The 21,400-nt window shown below is 36.0% G+C and overlaps 1 protein-coding gene across 24 annotated transcripts in view; it reads right to left on the bottom strand.

The window, feature by feature from the left end:
• Positions 1–21,400, bottom strand: part of CADPS2 (calcium dependent secretion activator 2) — a 285,040-nt gene that overhangs the window by 33,303 nt on the left and 230,337 nt on the right. For 8 of the 24 annotated variants that reach the window (XM_039726825.1, XM_039726810.1, XM_039726811.1 and 5 more), the window contains 5 exons: positions 16,087–16,228; positions 15,838–15,957; positions 7,565–7,720; positions 5,305–5,452; positions 1,565–1,639 (listed from right to left, as the gene is read on the bottom strand). In XM_039726825.1, coding sequence (XP_039582759.1) covers positions 1,565–1,639; positions 5,305–5,452; positions 7,565–7,720; positions 15,838–15,957; positions 16,087–16,228 — 641 coding nt within the window. Of the gene's footprint in view, positions 1–1,564; positions 1,640–4,259; positions 4,345–5,304; positions 5,453–7,564; positions 7,721–15,837; positions 15,958–16,086; positions 16,229–21,400 lie in introns of those variants that run through there. The other 16 variants (XM_039726813.1, XM_039726815.1, XM_039726818.1 and 13 more) reach the window with 4 other exon arrangements.

Raw genomic sequence — 21,400 nt, 5'->3', positions numbered from 1 at the left:
ATACAAAAGATGAATGCATATGGGTTATCATGCACATTGATGTGCATTTTTTCTGGCCAAAACCAAGAGCTAAATCTCAGCCTTCCTTTGTACCCTCAGAAGCTTTCTGCCTTAAAACAGAAGCAATCAGGATGTATTTCAGTGGTATTTCACATCTCAAGTGAGGAGACGCTGGTTAAGCTTCCAGTGATCAGCCAATGACATGGGATATTTGCTTTCTGTTTTGAGATTTCAGCCTCTGATATTATTGTGATAACTAATAATGCAAATCCCTCTGTATTGACACCACTTGTTTCTAGAATTTCTTGCACATATACCAGAAGGAATATGATTATATTCTTTCTTTTTTATACTTTCAGATATTAAGAAAAAAAAGGCTAAAAGTTTAACCTTTAATAGCACGATTTTTTCTGATTAAATTCCCCTTTCTTCCTCTTCCTTTCCAGTAACACTAAAACCATAAACTGGAAGATTACTTGGGAGCTATGATAGGCAATATGTGAAACTTGAAACTGTTGAATTGAACTGCTTAAGGTTATGTTTACATCAAAACTTCACTTTAGACCAAAAATGTCTGGCTTCTACACAGTTATCAATAAATGGACACATTTATTTTAAACTTCTATAATGATTCTATAAAGCCTTCCTCTTCAAGTAGGTGTCAATCCAAAAAGCAGATTCTTATCCCCCATCCCCCCTCAGCAAGCAGTGACAACTAAAAATAAAGGAATGATAAAAATATGACCAGTCTCACTTTTTGTCACCAACTCACTAATTGTGTATATAGGGCTTATTTTTTCTACTTTGAAAATCAGATATTTCTGGGTAGTTTGCAATGTACAGATAACTTCTAAAAAATCTTCTTATAAACTTCTTATATAATCTTTCTTTTCAGTCATTATATGCTGTGTCCTTTAAACTATTTGGGATGGAAACTTTTTTTTATATCAATCACTTAAGACTTTTACTGGAATAGAGATGCTACAGAAAGACAAGACATTGTTTAAGTTTTCTTCATTTATTCACCAAATCCTTATATCATGTCAAAATACATTTTATTTTTAAATATAAAAGCCTAAACTATAAATTTAAAGAAATAACAACTTATGAAATATTTTAAATTAAATAGTTTGTGGACCAAAGTCTCATTAAAAAGTTAAATTGAAATTCTGGATGTTGTCCACCTCTAAATACAAAATTTAAATACTAAATGAGAGGAAGAAAGTTCTCATGTAAGAAATTCAACAAAAAATAACACGTTATTATGTAAGACAATATTGACAAAATTTAGTCCTACCAGTTCTACTAGCTTCTAGAAATTCCTATCTACAGGAGAAACACAGAAGGCAAACTTATCTCAATAGCAGGCTGCACAGAAATTGTTTACTCAATTGTTATAAAATTTAATTTTGTAAATTCAGTATTAGTTGCACAAATAATATTTACAAATCATGTTGTCCCCTAAAATTTTCCTGCATATAGGAAAATGGTGTGATATTTGAATACATCTCCAAAGTTCAACCATTTTCTGCTGTGTTATAAATTAGAATGTAAATAGTTTTACCTTTGAAACAAGAAGCGAAATAATTTCTTTAACAGTTTCTTCAATCAAATCATCTATTTTTGAATGGTATTGTTGCTGTGATTCAAAAGATAAAAAAAGCATTAACACGTATATAAACACACACTTTTGTCATAAGTCATAAATGGTGCAAAGCTGATAACCCTGCCAGATCAGATTTACTTAAAATTATCATTTTGAACATCAGAAGAACAAACCCTTGAAAACGATCCACCCAATCAACACTTTCTTACATTCTGTGCTGGAAATTTTCCCATGTACACTGTTGAGTTAAGCAGCTAATGGGGTTATTATTTAGATGAATTGAGTTCTTATACTTATTCAGGCAAAGGAATGTGAAGGATAGTTTTTGTCTTCTCCTATATAATTAAGGTGGCCATGTATTTTTTTCTAAAGGGTTGGTTTAGCTCGAGAAGCAAAAAGACTAGAATAAGATTTAATTAATACAGCATTTCATGTCTGACAACTCTCATTCATAAGTTATTTTAAATGTCCTCTAGAAATAAAATGAGCTCCAATTGTTCATCCTGAAAGAGCCTTTCTGTTACCACAGTGAGCTTCAGTTTATACAAATCTTACAATATGCTCAAGCAAGGGCAAAATTAAAATTTCATCAACAAAGCAGAATAGATGGTAACAAATTAATAGGCCATAGAAGGCATAATAAAACAGACTTCATTCTCCATAGACTTTTTCTTTTGATTTTTCATAAAGAAGGTGCCTTTAAGTAAATGCTTTTAAAATAAATCCGAAAGACTTTTTAGATAATCCTACCGAGCTCCCTTCTGAAATTAACGAGAACTAGGGATCCCATTCTGTCAAGGAGGCACATCAATTTAAACAGTAATTCTTCCTTTAGAAACATTTATCTGACAGTAAAGATTGTCCCCAATAGCCACTTCACAGAAAATGTGACTTGTAAAGACTAACCCTATCTTCCTAGTTCAAGGCTACTTGGAACAGCGAACAGCATAATGCTTGGAATAAAAGTACTGAGGTCAGTGTAAACATCAGCCTAACTTAGCAGCTGCCAGCTGAATAGTTTTCAGAGTTCTAAGTTTTTAAAGGCATTTTTCATCTGTTTTAGAGTTGCCATACAGATCAAAACATTAATTCTGATCTGCTGAATATTTTTAGGAATGATTTTCTAAAAAGCACAGATATTGAACTTGGGTTAAATTAAGAGAGAATAAACTATGAGATGTGTTTGCCCACGTAGATGTGTCTGCTACAGGTACTAACACCAAATGTCAATTTTTGCTTTTGATTTCTTATCACATTTAAGAACACTTGAAAAATGTAAATACACAACTCAGACAAACAGCTCTGGTCACACTGGAACAGTAAAAGAGCATAATAGAAATACATCAAAGAACTTTCTACATTTTCATATTTATTACATTCCAACCATATTAATGTCTTGACCAATAAAATATTGTCTTGATCTGCTAAGGGGTCTAATCACCCCAAATAGAGTGTGACATCCATTGCTTACATCCAAGCCTTCAGAAGGCAATGCTTTCTTACTCTCTGGAAACCATAAACAATTATTCTCCCACTGATGAATATCAAAACTATATATACTCCTGTGATCCATAAAGAATCAGTTGTCTCTCCCAGAAAGTATCTGCAACTTTATCTCCACAGTACATTAAATTAATGGATTTATGTATGTAAGATCAGTTCCTATTTTTTTTGTGAGTTTTTTTCCTTGGTTTTTTTTTCCTTTATTTTCACAACAAAGCAAATATAATTTTGTAGAAATGGTGTATAAACAGTAACTTCACTTCTGACCAAGGCAAAAAAAAAAACTGAATCAAGCTTTTCAAAAACTACAAAGTTCAGCAAACATAATTTTGTAGAAATGGTGTATAAACAGTAACTTCACTTCTGAACAAGGCAAAAAACCCCCTGAATCGAGCTTTTCAAAAACCGCAAAGTTCCAAAACCATGACATTTCTTTAGAAATAATTTCAAATTACTTTAATCTGATTTTTTTTATTATTTATTTTGAAAACCACGAGATCATAAATTCTGTAACCCACTCCTCTTCAGTGCTAATTTCCACTAAAACAGTCACCCTCAGTAAATCAAAACTTCAGATCCTTGTAGAAGATGATTTGACTGTGGGCTTTAAGAAGATGGCTGAACTTTGGCTCCTAGTGGACTGGCTGACTGTGCAGGAGGAATAACCCAGAGCAGGAAAGAGGAATGGCACATCCTGGAGAAGGGGGTTGTGCCATCTCTCTGCAGGGCATTACAGAGGTGCTGGCATTGCCTGTCCCCAAAGCAGCACGTGCTCGTGTGTGTTTGCAGTCACTGCTTGCACACACAAGGAAGGGGAAATGGCAGCATCAGCCCAGAGCAAGAGTTGATAGCTGTGGTTACTTCTGATGAGCCTCACTGAGAGAGGAGAGAATCCAAAACTCTGTGACCTGGTAAGACAGGACACTGAGTCTGAAAAGCAGAAAAGTGCAGACTTCATCTGGAATTGTCCTGGAGGATGAACCCTCCAGGAAAAAACTGAGAAGCTGATGATCAGTCAGCCTGTGAAAGCATTCTGAGGGCCTGGCTAACAAATTAACATGAAAAGCAACATTACCATTTAAAATAAAAAGTGGCTGTTAATATTCAATGAAAAAAAATGCAAATTAAAAAACAATGAAAAGACACTTACCCATTGACTAGCATACTGGTTCATGTCACGGAAAATCAAAAGGAAAAATAAAGACGACAGGGTGGAACAGGAAAATGATGAATGTCTCATTGAATTAGGAAAAAAAAAGACAATTACATTGAATATGCTCACTTGAAAAGATCAGTCAATGAAATGAAGAACACAGTATAGAAATGCAAAAATCAACTGAAAAAGAATGTCCAAATAGTGTAATTGTGAAGGTGCCTAAAGGAGACATACATTTTTTGTTGCCAAATTCTGAAAAATGTTTTTACTGTCTCTCCAAAACCAAATAAAACAAATTACAAACCAAATTACATACCAAATTATATGCTAATGCATTAGCACAGAGAGAACAGTTTAATTTTTGCTGGTTGTCTTACCAATCTACATAGCATACTCTTTTCATTTCAGAGATTAATCCTGCTGAGAGTGACAACATGGGAGTGATGGAAGTCAGTGAAGTTTACATTTCCTTCAAAAGCACATCAGTGCTCCACTGTGGAGTACCTACAGTCCTGGCAGCAGACTACTGCCAAAACAGTCCCTGTCCTTGGAGACCAAATTAAAAAACCCCATTAAATTGCCTGATTATTTCTTTCCTCTATTTTCAGTATATTCCTAGGTATGAATGCAGGGTCTATAATTCATTTAAAACCAAACCTCACTAAATTAAAACCTCTCTGCAAAGGACAATATTTTGGCTCTATTTTACAATTACAAAGGAGTCCTGAAGTGGGCTCTTTTTCTGTTGCAGCCCGAGAGAAATTCCTGGAGGGGCTGTGAGTCAAGAAATCCTCTGAATGTTCAACACACTCACAGGTCAAAGCAAACAAATTACAGAAGCACTCTGTGTGCTCTCTGGTGGAAGATGAGGGGTTGTGTCTTCCATGATGCTGCTAGGGATCAGCTGATGCACACTTCTGTACCAACAGAGCTATGTGATGCATCTCGGTTACCTTGAAATTAATCTAAGGACGGTCTGCAGTATGAGATGTTTCAGATCAACCAAACACAGGAATTAAACATACAAAATTCCACTTACCTCTTGCCCCCCATCCAGCATGCAGAGTTTAGCTGTCTGTTTCTTGGCGTCAACTAAGACGTTAAACATTGTGCACAGGTAAGAAGGTATACGCAAGTCTGTTGATTTGTTTGTCTTTTGCAGCTTCAGTTCAAATGCAATTCTCGTTCTGTTTATTAAAACACAATTGAGATATGAGTATCTCTTACAATTCTGAACAACCACAGTAAACATGCAAGTCTTACTGAACATGTTGGCTTAAAAATGTACATATGCATGAGAACACTTTAGAATTAAAATGATGTAAATTCAGAATATCAAACTTTCAATAAACAATTGCACTGATGGTAATCTCAAGGTTCTGCACTTCTCTAGTGAATTCAGTTGAACAACAAAAGTATTATCTTCTTGCTTTCTAGATAACAATATGCTTCCTTGTGTTTAATTTAAAGCAATGAAAATACCCCTTATTTTACAGCTTTTCTGTGCTAAAATGCAGGTTTTTTGTATAAAATTATTGCTTCTAAGAAATATGAGAAGTTCCTCTTCTATCTTTAATGGAAAGAAAATTTGAATAAAGAAAATGAGTTTAATATTAAGAAAATATTAATTTTATATTTAAAATAAGGGAATTTTAGGACATGCATAATATAACCCCCCCATTTTCTTCTCACAACAGTGTAAATAAGGAGCAATGTCACTGAAATAAACTGTAAATCAACATACCTAAAGATAAAATGTTTTATTTCCACCCTTATTTTTAAATGTGGGTACCAAAAATTCACACATAATATTTTTAGAAGGGAACAGAAGAATCCTATTCCCATTAAAAAATTCTTAAGATCATATTAATATCACAAGAAGAGTTATAACAGAAGAATTCCATAATTTTTTTCTGCGTTGCTACTCTAATCTTTATTACCTGACATACAGTATTTTGACCACACGAAAACATAATTAGTGTATTAAGACTGGCCTGTTACATATTAAGCCTAAAATATTAATATATTTTAAAGTCTTGTTGATAAGACAGTAAAGTTTTTTTTTCTTTTTTCAGCTCAAAATCAGTATAATCCACGTATTAGTAGCATTGAGTCTCTTTGCTACCCTATTTTTTTTTGACTAAGATTACATTTCCAGTCCTTTACGATTTCACCATTTTTCTAAGATTTTTTAGATAACTGTAATTGACTGAGCTTCTATGACAAATTCTTTAAGACCGATGGATTGCTTTAATTTTAGTGTTTCCCACCTTTCTTTGTTAGAGCTTTAACTTTTTTTCCATTCCGTGTATCACAGCCCTTTCATAATAAAATAGAAAAGTTCTTTTAAATGCTTCTGCCTTTTTAATCATGATAATCATGACTCTAGCTCTAGGAACAGGCTCATATCCTTAGCTTGAGGTTCTACTTTTTCCCACTGTGTTTAGAGAAAATAATGCAATACTACGTCATCTGTAAAGATTCCTATTTATATTGTACATTTTGTGATTAACACAATTAAATTATCTACAAAAATTATTTTACCCCATTTATTTTTTTTAAATCTGTATTTTTATATGTCCAGATTAAGCTTTCTGAAGCACCTAACTGCAGATCTCTGTAAATTTTCTAGACATACAGATATTTCTTCTAAATTCAGTGATATTTACTGAAAGCTATGGCAGAGGTCTTTTCAGATCACTTATAATTAGTTTAAAAGAATATACCAATAATGCTAAGATACAGCTCAAGGAAAAACAGCACTAAATTTTCTGTAATTTTCAGATGTTTAGCACTATAAAACTTAATTTCAGCTGGATGACTATCAGCCAGCCTTCTTTTGTTTGTTGTGTAAGTGCAGAAATATTGCACACTCTATGTATGTAATATATTTCTTAGAGACAGTACTCTAAAATTGATGTTAAATAGTACTATTAACTGAACATGAAGAATAATGTAGTAAAGAAAGAGAGAAATGTGCAAAAAGATTTCTTCTAGCAGAATTCTGAGTTTTGCTTATATTTGCACTAACATGGAATAGAAAAAAAACTCCAAACTTGATTTATTCATTTCCAAGGGTTTATTCACAACAACAGAGAAATTCTCCTTGGTATTTCCTAGATGTTGCCAAATTGCTGATTGCCAGATACAGGAAATAAACAGAAGTCATGATCTCTTTAGAACTGTCCTGATTCCAGTGACAGGATTCTGGTATACATACACCTCTGCAAGCCAGCATGAGCCCTCCTGTGTTAATTTTGAAATCTCTCCCAATTTTTAAGTGATCACTTCAACTGTACCTTTTAACGCAGGCTTCTATCATGTCAGTGGCCATGAGTTTAAGTCTCTGCTCTAAATGGTGGGCAAATTCTGGTTCCGGCCAGTGAAGATCAAAAACAAACATCTGCAGAGCATCCAGTTTCCAGAAAAGATCTTCTGATGTAGCTGATCCATTGCTATAAGAAACAAAACAAAACAAAGCCCCCAAGAAACAGAAGATAAATGTATGGATGTCTATCCCAGCTGCCACATAATTAAGGTAATAAGATTTCCTTATCACACCACCTTCCTCCTTCATTTCCCTGTATCTTTTATCATCTTTTATCAGTAGCTTTTAGTTAAAAAATGTGAAAATGGTAGTGGGAAACTTAAAATACATCCCCTTAGGGTGAAAAAAGTTAATAATTTCTCATTTGTTAGCTGAGAAATATGGCCAGATAGGGAGGTAGTTGGGATGTTGGGTAGCATGGAAAATTAAATAGCTCAAGTATCAGATAAAGATAGGAAAAATATAGGGTAGAGGAATAGCATGGATATTTTCAATATAGTGAAGATTTTGTGCATATATTTTCTTGTCTTCATAACTCTGATAGATAAGTCTACCAAAGAAATGAGGATGCTAGTAGTAATATTGTAAAAGAGACAACCAGAAAAATAGCCCCTTGATAAATGGTCATGAATTCCAGCTGAGGGAATAGCATCAGATCCGGGTGGGAAAAAAAAGAGAAGAGAAACTATTCAATGAAATTTGTGTACAAACAAAACCAGCAGATTAATATGGCTCTATGCCATCTCAGATTGCCCATAATGTTTTAAAGTCCTTCCACCCTGATTTGACTGCTAAATTTAAATACAATCGCTTGTGATAAAATGCAACAACTTAATCTAAGCAGTAAGTTCATTTACACTTTCACTGTCAATACAGATTAATTACATTTTCATGATGTGTTGTATTGCAATGCCTGAGTTACCATTTCAGATTAGAGTACACTATGCAACATTGGATTCCAGGATGTGAGTGACACAACCAACCAAAACTCAGCCTGACAGTCCAAATTCAGATCCAAACAGTTTAAATACATCTCCTCTATCATTTTGTTTCTTCTGCCTTATGACTAAAGAAGAGAATTATCAAAGTGTTAAGTGACCCCAGCTGTCATGGAAGGAATCAGTGAGCACTGATTGTGCTCAGGACAGAGCAGGGTCAGATTCAGAACGAAACAACCAGAAAGGACCTTTAATATCTGCTGCCCACCTATTGTACCCCTTGGGCAGTGGCACCAGCGCCAGGTCCCACCGGGGAGCCGAGGCAGTGGCAGTGAGGTGAATTCAAGCACAGCTCACATCCAGGGCCCTGAATTGCAGCAGGGATGCATTAGGAGCACTGCTTCAGTCTCACACTGCATCCATCCCCTGCCAGACGCAGCCACGTGTCCCTTGCTCCTCTGCTGCCACAGCCAGCTCTGTGCTCTGCAATGCTGCTCAGTGCCCAGCGCAGCCCGGGCCAGGCGAGGGGACAGCAGGGCAGTGACAGGCTGGCAGCAGGGGCTCCTGCCTGAGGGAAACGCTGCCTTGAGCCACCAGCTCTGCCTCTGCTTTTAATGGTGCAGGTTTTGATTCCATCATGGTGCATAGCAGGATATTCCACAGCCCCAACACACTTTTTAGTTTAGGCTTTTTCAATATTATGCATGTTTTCCCCACTTATGTTACACAGTAATTGTTGATTTTGTGTTGTATTGTGGTCCTGAAAGAAAACAGCAGGAACAGGAAAAAGGTCCATGGGCCTCCTAAGGTTACAGCTTGCACAGGGGTTCTACCTGCTGAGGGACCACTTTCACACAACACTAAGTTTAATTAACGAACAGAAAGAAAAAAAAAACCCAAAGCTTCTGGAAAATTTATAATCCTGTTAGACTGTTTTATAAGTTATATGACAAGCAAATATTGAAGATACCATTGCATCTGCTGTGTATGCTGGCAGTGAGTGAAGATGCAGATGCTGTGTTTTGACCTTGTCTTACTCAAAAGTGACTAAATCAAGTTTTGAGATGATTGGGGTAAAAGAATAAGACAAAACATATGGGGACAGAAACGTGACAATCTCAGAATTTATATAACTTGATAAAAACACATATTTTCTAGAAAACAAACAAAAATTTGTCAAGAATCAAAACTAATAATTTCCATCATCCGATCATAAAATTTAACAATTTTTTTGTTCTCCCTTAGTGGTTTTTTTTTTTTCCTGATGGAATTCCAAAGGGAATCCTTTAGGACTCAGAAGGACTAATGAATTCATAATAATATAAATGTATTCTTATGCACATTTACTACTATGCTTACTACTATACTGTAGTAGCCACTTAATTTTGTTTAATTAGACTACCAAATAAAGTTTCACAATTATAATAAATGTAATAACAGGCACAGGTTCGTGGAAGAATTCATTCTGTGAGAAACACTAATTCATTTCTCTTTTCATAAAATTTTGAGTTTTTGTCCTTCAATTTTTAAATCAGCATTATCCAATGACATTTGAATTTGACTAACTTATTGTACTAATAAGATGAAGAAAGAAAATAAAGTGCTATAACATAAATTGTTCCTGGTTCACACATCCTAACACAAATGTCTAACTTGTTTGCTAAATGCTCCAAAACAAGAGGTAAACTGAGATTTTATGTCTTCCTGGCACAGAAGCAATTCCTGTATTTAAGTTCAAGACTGAATCTGTATCCATATTTGAGAACCTTTTTTTTTGTGAAGGGACAGGACACATTCTTGGCTATTGAAAAGTTCTTATTTGAATGTGCATGGTAAAGCTATTTCAGTCTAAAGAAAGGAATAATATTGGTCTACCAGGAAACTGAACTGACATTCTTTCTTTAAATATTGTAATATTATCCACAGTTTTAAAATTAGTCACAAACTCTACTGCTTTGCTGGCCAAAACTTAACCTTTCAGGTAGTGTCTAGTTGTCCATTCTTATTAATCAGCTCACAGCAGTAAGAGAAGATTACTACGTATTAAAAGAGGCAAATATTATGCACATCCTGGTATATTTCCATTTATTTTAATGGGAATTTTGGGGAACTTTGCATTTGGTCACACTTTGACTGGGAGAGTGAACCAGGTATCTCCAGAGGTCCCTTTTAAATTATTTTATGGCTTTATGCTTTGCATCATACTGAACACAGCATAAAAATAAGATCCAAGACATAATGTTTTTCCAAGAACCTGTAGCATATCAAATCTAGGAATCGCATGCAGCCTTAATTCACTTATCCACTGACAGCTGAAAGAGGCAGCTTCCCACTGGGCTTGCCAGGTACCTAAGCAGTAGCAATTAGTCAAATAGTACACTAATAAAGTACACTGCAAGATACTCCAGTACATGACTTCAAAGTAAATTTAGAATGAATAATTTCTTGCCTACATATGAAACTCCATAGGGTGGCCTGGGATATGAAAATGTAAGTATTTAATATCTAACAGTATTATCAATCAACTCAAAGATTCAAAAGTGGCTGGTTTCATTTCTTTTATAATCTACCAAGGACAGGGATGGTCATTTTACAAATTACTGTAATTTTTTTAAGGTTACTACTGAGATACTACCCACTTGCATTTTGTGAGGACCATTTAGAAAACATGGCACCATTTAGAAAACAGGCACTACATCCATTGTGAGCCCCCAGCTTGTGAACTCCAGCTTTTCATTGTTTATGCTGCCTCAAAATACATGTTCAGGGCCCAGAAAGTCAATTGAGAATTTCTCCAACAGAAAAGGATTTTCCGTAATTTCAATGTCAGTTGCACTCAGCCCCATCTCTACTTTTCACCAGCAGGTGAGGCAGAAGGATGGAGCAGAACCTTTGCAAGCATCAGTTAGTGTAAAGTCCCTCAAAGACACTGGGGACAGAGCTACCCCATGACTTCTCTTAGCTCAAGACTGAGGCAACCTAAGGATCAAGCAACCAAAACAAGTTTCTTGAGACTTCTTTCTTACTGCATATTTTTGGAAGGAAAGAAATTTGCCCCACAATATAAATTTGTCTTCCAGAACACTCAGTAGGACCTAGCTATTCAAAACTCCTTTTGCAAGCATCAGTTAGTGTAAAGTCCCTCAAAGACACTGGGGACAGAGCTACCCCATGACTTTCTTAGCTCAAGACTGAGGCAACCTAAGGATCAAGCAACCAAAACAAGTTTCTTGAGACTTCTTTCTTACTGCATATTTTTGGAAGGAAAGAAATTTGCCCCACAATATAAATTTGTCTTCCAGAACACTCAGTAGGACCTAGCTATTCAAAATTCATTCCACAGAGAGCAGATGGGGCATATTTCACTATGCCATCAGTCCTATGGTTATACTTTTATATCCACCTTAGAATTGCAGGCCATGGCCTCCTACCATTTACTGGAGGTAAGCCCTATGACAGGAATGGATGTGGCACTGCAGACACAGCCCCTCAGAGCAGAGATGAAAGATGACCTCCTGACTCCCTCAGCACTCACAGACACACAGTGAGACCCAGCACAGGAGCTCATACTCAGTCCAACTCTCTCCATATCACTACTGGAGCTGCCCCAGCCACTGTGCCTGCCCCAGCCTTGTCTCTCTCATCACTCATGACAGCTGAGCCACAGCAAGAAGAATACAGATGTTACGTTTCCTTTGGTGTTGCTTCTTCTGGGTGGAAGACAAGACAGGACTATTCTCCTATAAGCATATAACTTATTCCAGGTTTCCCCAGCCTTGAATTTTCCTGAAGCTGATGTTTTAAACTGGTACCAGATGGCAACAGACAACCTCAGGTGTGTATCTACAATATTTCTGGTTAGTGACACTATGTTATGTCTGCACTAAAAAGAACAATCTATAAATTAAACCATAAACAATTAAAATCATCCACATATTTAACTTAAAACCCAGGGCCAATATAAGCAAAAAAAAAATTAAAATATGAAGAGCCATTTAAAGTACATTTGAATGAATGACTAAGTAAGGAAAAACTCATTGCGGCTGATTGAAAGCTTTTACAGAATATTCAAACATTTTTGCTCTTTAAGATTATCTTCAGCCAAATGGAAGAGTAAATCACAGTGCTCTGCATGTCTAGCCAATCTGTCCCCTGAGTTATCTTCTCCAGAGACCAATCAAGAAAAACAGACTATTACTCATAACAATTTCCCCTTTTCATATCTCACTTTCCAATGCCCAAAAAGAAGAGGAAAAAACATAATGATAATTCTAAATGTGGTTATAAGTAGCATATATTTATTGCTCCAAAACAAATGATCAAGGACAAAAAAAGGAAACAATTAATTAAAAAAATATAAACAATCTTTGCTAGTAATGTTCAAGAGAATTGTAGCAACTTTAAAGTGAAAATGGGGAAAATCTGTTTTTGTCAATAAAGCACACAAATGGATGCCCAACTGTGAATACATTTTCACTTCTTTCTCTTCAGTAAAATTCTTAGGTAGGCACATAGTAGCTCTGTTGAATATGAATATACTGAAACATGATCTTGAGAGCATGGACACAAACCTTAGTAAAGTCTGGAGAATAATAAATCTCTCTATTACAGATAAAAGAGACACGGGACTTCAGCAAACCTTTAACACAGTTGGCCCACAGACTAACTCATTATCATTCTTTTTACTCTAGAATCTTCATTGTCCAATTCAAATTGATAATGATTAACTGGCCAAAATCACCACTTTTTGGAGAAAGAAGAAAGTCCTGCAGAACTCTGTGATATACATAGTCATCCTCCTGCCAAATCATCACTTTTGTGTCCAGGAGGAGGGAGCACAGTGAACTGGGAAAGAAAGACTTGGGGGAAGCAGTGGGGAGAAGGAGTCCACTCGCACTCCTGAATAAGATGACTCTGCTGACTGTATGTATAATTCCGTGTACCCCTCTAGTCCATCTAAGCTGGGGTGTTCATCACATTGAAAGTCAAAATTGTCAGGAAGCTCTGGGTTTTGCTTAGCAGGTATTGGAGCAAAGATATTGTGTAACCTCTTGTTGAAGAACTTGGCTAGTAAGTGTGTTCTTCCTGAAAAAGATGGGATGGGAGAAGAGGGAGAAAATAAAACCCTCCTCCTTTCTATTACATAATAGCAAAAGTGATCCACTTCCTCTGTGAGAAACTGAGCCACTGTTGCCAGGAGGAAAAAGGAAACTCCTTAGCATGGGAGGAGGGACAAGTGTCTTGCAGTGCTTTTGCTTTTTTTTAACCCAAAATACATGACCATTTTGAGAGATGAGAATTTAGTTGGCTCTTCAGTAGAATGCAGATAGGCTGATTCTTAAAATACTTCTTGAATACCAGAGTTTTACAAAGGTAACCCAATGCTGCCTGCAATCGAGACTGTCAATTCATGCACATTTTATAAACATAGCCTCAAAGCTCTATGTTTTGGGAAAGAACATGAAGAGGTGCCTCCATCAGAGCCAGCACCATGGCAGATCTCTTCTAGAAAGCTGTGTGGGGTGTTTGAAAGGGGGTGATGGCCTTACAAAGGTCACAACCCCAGTAAGAGACACTGCTCACCCCCACTTCTCTTGAAAGGCAGCAGAACGACAGCCACTTCTGGCAAGTGTTTACAGCATGTCAACCTCACTGCTCACCAAAGGCTATGAAAACCTCACTGGCTGGTTTAGGATTTTATGCATACTATGTCATATATACCATGAACTAAATACAAGAACATGTGCAAGGGGGATGAGCCCATGGCTGAATTTTACTATGCTTGCACATGTTTTGACAACAGAGTCTAGATATATTGCTGCACAAATCCCTTCATTTAGGAAAGATCTATCACTATAATCCTCCAACCAGAATCTGTATTCATTATAAATTCAGTACTCAAAGTATATGAAATTTCATCTATACAATTTACTTTTACTGGATGGGGCTGCTAGAAAGCAGACTAAAAGAGCTCATCCAAGATTAGCAACTCTTAACTCCGAAAGCTATTCTTTAAAAAAAAGTGACCTTTGAAAACCTGGGGATAACAGAAAGGAATTTGAGTTCCAGAAGACCAATTAGTTTGTATTCAAAGCTGAAATGACTTGCATAAGCACATCAGGAGAAACCTAGCATTACTATAGTAAACACAAAAGGTACCAAAGCCAAGGATTAAGAGGAATTCTGTCACTTTTTAGGGGAATTAACAGCAGAACAACAATGATAATACTCCCTTTTTACAAGGAGTCACATGAAAAAGACAAGGGATAATGGGTTCGAGTTACTTCTGGGGAGTTTCTGATTAGAAAGTAGAGGAAATTTTTTACAATAAAGACCATCAGCCATTGGAATAATCCCCCCAGAGGAAATGGTGGATTCCTCAACACTGCATATTTTTAAAATTTGTTTGGACAGGGCACTAGGCCATCCTAGACCATGCTTTTGCCAAGAAAAGTTGATGAGATGATCCTTGAGGTCCCTTTAACATGGTATTCTATGATTGTATTAACTCTTGCAGAAATAGATCTAATGCTATTTAGGAGTCTGTCATGAAACTTGAAAAGACTTGAAAGACTTATCTTGAAATGACATTATCAACATATGTGTTTTGGTTGTGTGTTTTTTGAAGTCTTTCACACTTACACTTTCCTAATATAACTCTGGCTAAAGTAAGGTTCATGAGCCTTTCTCTGATATATACTAATGTGTTCTCACACAGAAATCAGACCTATAACTATGGGAATATTTCCACAGAGCACTGAAATGTTGGGGAAAAATCATAAAGAAATAATTTTTTTTCAAGCAGACAAAGAAGGGGATGTACTTCTACCCTTGGTACTTAATAACATTTTACTATTTTCCAGTAACATGGATATTTAATCTGATGACAATATTTACAATCAATGACTTTCCAAACCAATATAAAATGAGTTAATCAAACCCATGCAAAAAATATAATGGGCTGCCTCATTTCACAAAACCACAATCTAAAATCAATCATCCAAAAGATTCCCCACTGCTTATTAATTCAAAAGAGTCATTAGGTTGTTTAGAGTATTAAACATCATTCCTGCTATGAGAGACCTTTGCAAAGTTGATTTTCTAAGTTATCAGGTTTAAGACTGCTACATTTTAATGCACTAGAAAGCGGAACTCACTAACAGTCCATGCTGGGCTCACTCCCAAGAAACAACAATTTCCAGCTAAAAGAGAATAAACACCATGCAATCCAAATACAGCTGCACAGAACACTAGCAAGGCCATGCAGAGCTGACATACAGTCAGAAAGTTATTGAAGAATACACACGTGGAGTCATACAAAGAAGTCATCCAGGTTGGTGTAGTAAAGCTAGGTATTTGTGGAAGATTAAGAGGCAAACTTGGAACTTTTGGAAGAGCTACATTAGGAAGACTGTTGGTGATGCTCCTGTGAAGAAATAAACAATGTAGGAATACAATAAAAAATAGAATATTTAGAGGACAACAGGGGAGAACCCCTTATTACACAGAAAGCTATAAGCAGGTGCTTTGTTCAGATTTTGTAAAAAGCACTTACTTGACAGGTTGCCATGACTCTTGTTCAAGACCTCTGTGAATGGACTGAGCAATTGATGATTCCATGAGATCAATGTAGCGGACGACCATGGGAACAAAAATTTCTTGCAAGTGCTTGTGAAACTTGCCATTGCACAAAAGCGCTTTAAAAAACAAATGAGAGACAAAAATGTCAGACCTTTTGTTACAGGAAGAAATGTATCTTAAAATGTTTTAGTACACAAAGGCATTATAAGAATAAGATCTAGCTTTGTAGGAAATACAATTCAGAAAAGATAAATAAAGTGTTCCATAAGGACAATGCAGTACATTTCAAAACTGTCAGTGTAATGAAAACTAGGTACATACTGAAATTCTTTACTGAACCAGAACCTTTTTAGCATCTTCTTAAAATTAATAATATGCTTTGCTGAGTCTAAACATTAGCAATTTTGTTCATTACTTCTACACCAAGATTGGGATAAAAACACCTGAAAAAAGAAAAAAAAAATAGAATGCCATTCATAAGCAGTAGAATATTACCTATTTCACAGATGGGACTTGCTACATGAAAAACTGCATACACATACAAACTGAACATGCTCAAAATCTGAAAATTAGTTTGCCATCACCCCTGCTTGTCCCTGTATTTGCTGAAGTGCTATCTCAGCAAATGCTAACTCTTAGCACACTAATGTCCTGTCCCACCAAGAGAATATAGGCTTCATGTTTTGAATGTGTCTGTGTTCACCCTTTAATCTAGCACTGTTATAAGAACCTATGAGAGTATACCCGTGTGCATATGGAAATCATAGAAGTTGTTTTAAATCCTTTTGTGGGTTTCTCCTCCCACCTATTCCAGCATGCAGGCTTCTTGTACAACTGGATGGGCACCAAAACCACATTTTGAGGAGGCTTCCTCCTCTTCCTAAGAAGAAAAGCCTGGATTACAGGGTTTACCATGGATAACATCCTTTAAAATTACAATCCCTTTTGTTGTACTATCAATGCTACACCACTCCATGTCTAACATGTCAAAATAATTTCTCTAACTTCCAGAAACTACTTTGCCTTCCAATCCTGAATGTTGTCCAGCCCAAACTGAACATGGGAGAGATGGGAGACTATGGGGAAAACATGCCATCAAGTTTCTGTCCCCTATTGCTACTGGTACTGCAAAGAAGTCCTTGCTGCTGAATGTCTGGACACTATGGTACTTTTTTCCTTGAATAAAATGATATAATAGCAAAAAACAATTTTCTTGAAAACATCCTTGTAAAGAAATAATAATAGGATATTATATAGGATAGAAATGTATATAAGAAATATATAAGAAATAATATAGGATATTAATATAGGATATAATAATAGTAATAGCAAATATTGTATCAATCACCTTTACCTGAGGAAACAATGTGATCAGCTTTCTCTGGTTTTGTGTTTTGTGCCTTTCTTGCTAAGAATTTTGAAACTTTCAGCTAATTTCCAACCACTTCAGACACAAGGGTGGAGATATCAGATACTTGAAGTTTTATAAAAACAGGCAGCTAGGTAGCAGGCAGAGATTATTAGGGTTTCCACTGAGAAAAAGGCAGAGGTGTAGGATCATCACTTTATTAAACACTTGAGAATCCACCCTTGAGAGTATCTGTGAGTCTGTTACAAACATGATCCATTATTTACACTGCTCCTCAAAATAATTGTTAACTAGTTAGCTCTGGCTTATTATTTATATATCAGGAATTCAAACTAGTCTTATTTTGCTCTATTTATAATTGTCTTATATATCTTAAAACTATAGCACCTTTTATCAGCAACAAAAATGACTGAGGAGGACTTGGATATTACAAAGGTTGCACAATAAACAGATGATGAGAACTGCCTTTGAGAAACAAAAGGTTGATGGTATCCATTTGCACATTAGACTGAATTTTCAAGGCAACTTTGAGCTGAAAAATAACAGCAAGTATACAACTATGCCAATTAGATCAATCTTGCTGGTTCATAGTGAACCAGTGAAGAACTGTAATTAATCAGGTAATCACAGTTACTTGAAGGGGTAAGCTTGTAGTTTAGTGTTTTCTGAGCACACCTCAGAAATGGTCTGGTACAAGCACTGCTCTGGGAATTGCAGTAATGAAGCCTCATGGGCAGGAAGGTGACTTGTTATTTTGAAGCCAGCATGAAATTTTAAGAAGTCGCAGGCAATAAAAGTGTTCAACTTCAAAAGCTGAATCATTTTCCTAATGTCATGACACCACTCCTTACAGGGAAGTGAAATTTTCCAAAATTATGCCAAGGCTTATACTTCACCTCCACGGAATTCCCTCTGTGGGTACACAGTCACAAGACAAGTGTCTTGGATCAACAGCTCCATGAGCATTCTGTTTTCCCAGGGTTCAGGACTTGGCAGCTCTGATTTACCCATCTGGAGATCTCAATCAAGGATTAATGCAGGGCAGGGAAAGAACTCAGAGCACAGAGATAAGTGATATAGCTGAGTATCATTGTCAGACTCATGGCACTCTACCCTATGATTTAAATTGATCTTGCCAAAAGGTACCACCTGTGCATCAAAACAGACAGGAAACAAGAGATCCTTCAGGAAATGTCAAGCTTCAGATCCCTCAACTACCACTTGTCTTCAAAGCTATGTAGTTTGATTCTCCATTGTCTTTTAAATATATCCCACACACTCTTCATATGAGCCATCATATGAGCCATGCATATTCACACAAGCAACAATAAAATGAAAGCCTATGCCAGATCAAGGTAATGTATAGGCAATATTAAAGGAAAACACATTATGGGAACAGAAACAGAACCCTGAACTTGATATTCTTGAAATATTGAAATTGAAGAAATGATTACATTTTCTCCAGTATTAGGAAATATATTAGCTGAAATATATCAAAATATGACAAGAAAATATCAGAGATGAATCAGAAGTCTAGTTATTCAGTACTAGAATGAGGCTTCATCTCTAACAGTAGGAAATCAATATGTTGTGCCTGTGTGCCACAGAAGTGGAGAGGCTTCTATTGCTTTTACTAATACAGGCACATCTCAGGAGCTTTCCTGGAGCCAGCATGTCATGCTGTCCTCAAGAGCTTCTGCAGAAGGGAGGCAAGCATGACATGGACTAACATGAGTCTCCTTTCCCTTGACAAAACTAGCACTCTGTCAGAGAGTCTCTAATTATCCTGCACTTCATAGGATTCTATGGAAAAGATAACTTGAGTTTTCTGGTATATTTTAAAATCCAAAATAAGAAAGAGTATATTTCAAGAAGGAAATATCGTTGAGGGTTCAGATTATATTTCTAGCAATTGAAACTCAACCAATGACATGTGGAAAGAAAGGTTTTATTCCTTTTCATTTGCTGTTTATATTCTGCCTCCACAGAGAATTTCTTAATCAGCTAGTTAAACTGCAGTAAAAATTACAAGTGTCCCAATTTTAATGGAAATTATCTTGTATTTTTACATATAAGACATATTTTAAAAGTGAAATGTAGAGGTTTGCTTTGTGAAAGCAAGGTTAAAACTCATTTGATCTTTACAAGATAGAGTGACATAAACAGGTTATAGCACAATTTACCTTTGTGTAAAAGTCCCATTAGGAAAAATTATTATTGGATATTCTGTAAAGGAATAATGCAGCTTGAGTTAACTCTCAGTATCAGTAACCAAGACATGTAGCTGTTATCTGAAGTCAGGTTATGATTTCAAAGCAGTTCCTAATAGGACTGAGTCCCTGATCTGAGAAAAGATACCCTCTACAATAACGAGAAGTGTAAGGTTTGAGGTACTGGGGTGGGTATAGTTTGCTCTGATTACCTTAAATCCAAGTTGTTTTCTAACTCTGCCCTCTAGTTTAAGAAGTTAAGAAGTTAAGGGTACAATGTCATTTTATTGTATAAATTCTAGTCTAAAAGTGGTACACAGTCTGTAACAAAGGAAGAAAGCGATGATTCTGTCTTTGGTGGTGTTTGCCACTCTGTTACCAGCAACAATCATGGAAAACAGTGTATCAGTGTATCCTGTTTGAAGTCAGTAACCATAATTATGGCAATGGCTTTCAAAAGGCTAAAACTCAACATGCTGCTTTTTCTAAATCAGCTTTATCAGACTGTGCCTTTACTTTAGAGCAGACTGTGGCAGAGTTAGAGCAGGTGCACAGACATTCCACCCAGTAATACTTGAGGGAGAATGAAGGCTACGAGTCACCTCTATAATACTCCTGGTTTTGACTGGTTCATGCCAAGGCAGCAATGCAATAGTGCTGAGCTACAGCACAGGACAAAGTGTCAGTGACACTTGCAGAGAAAACTTGGTAAGGAAATTATCAGAATATTGAACTCTGTATTTACTCTATAACTCTATATTTACTCTATAACAAGCAAAATATGTAGAAAATTAATCTAATTAGGCATATGCCACTAAAAGATATCTCTCACACCACATTAAATGGAGAGGAATTAATATGTCTCGCTTTTGGGCACTAGAAACCAGATTAATCTGAATAATTAAACAACTACAGAATATAAACTGCCCTCTAAAGCAGGCCCCTTCCAACACAAGGGGAAGGGGAAAAAAGCAACATGGTCATTACAGAAAATAAGACACAATCCTGGGACAACTATGTTCTTCTTCCCTTTATGAATATCTAATTCTGGAAAAATAATTTTGCTGTCCTAGAGAGAAGTTGAGTACTGCTATCTCTATACAGTCTGCAAAGCTTTACAGAGTGAGGCATAATTGTGTGTGGACAACAGCAACTCTGGAGATCATTACAATGTATATTATAAAATCAGCTATGATATTTTTTAAAAATATTTACAATTTGAAATAGCACGAAGAAATTTATCTTCAATCTATTTATTCATCTCCACAGTGAATATAATTTTTTATTAACTTTTTGTAGTTAGCAGAGATGTTAGATGTTAGCAGTTAGATGTTCTCATGAGAGCTGTTCTCTCAAAAGAACAGCTGAAATATTTTACAAGGTAGGAAGATCATCCTCCTCCTTCCCTCTGTTTTTTGAAATTTTTCATTTAGACTAAATGGGAATGCAACCACTGATGTACTCTTCCTTGTAGAATAAGGTCAGAAATAAAGGAGAGTCTTCAGGTGATACAAAATGGAGTCCTTCATGAAAGAAATTAAAAGCTTTAGTCAGGACTTCCCCATCCTCCCCTCTCTTGATAAGAAATAATACACCATATTGGAAAATGCATTTTTTTCTCATTGTTAATTGAATGTTGACTTTGAAGTATTTGCCTTGCATCTTGTACAATGTTTTTTACACTGTGTAAAATAGCACTTTCACTATTA

This window comes from Passer montanus, unplaced genomic scaffold, assembly GCF_014805655.1.
Source record: "Passer montanus isolate IOZ18808 unplaced genomic scaffold, ASM1480565v1 scaffold6, whole genome shotgun sequence".
Taxonomy (NCBI): Eukaryota; Metazoa; Chordata; class Aves; order Passeriformes; family Passeridae; genus Passer; species Passer montanus.
This window is presented reverse-complemented; position numbering and strand designations above follow the sequence as displayed.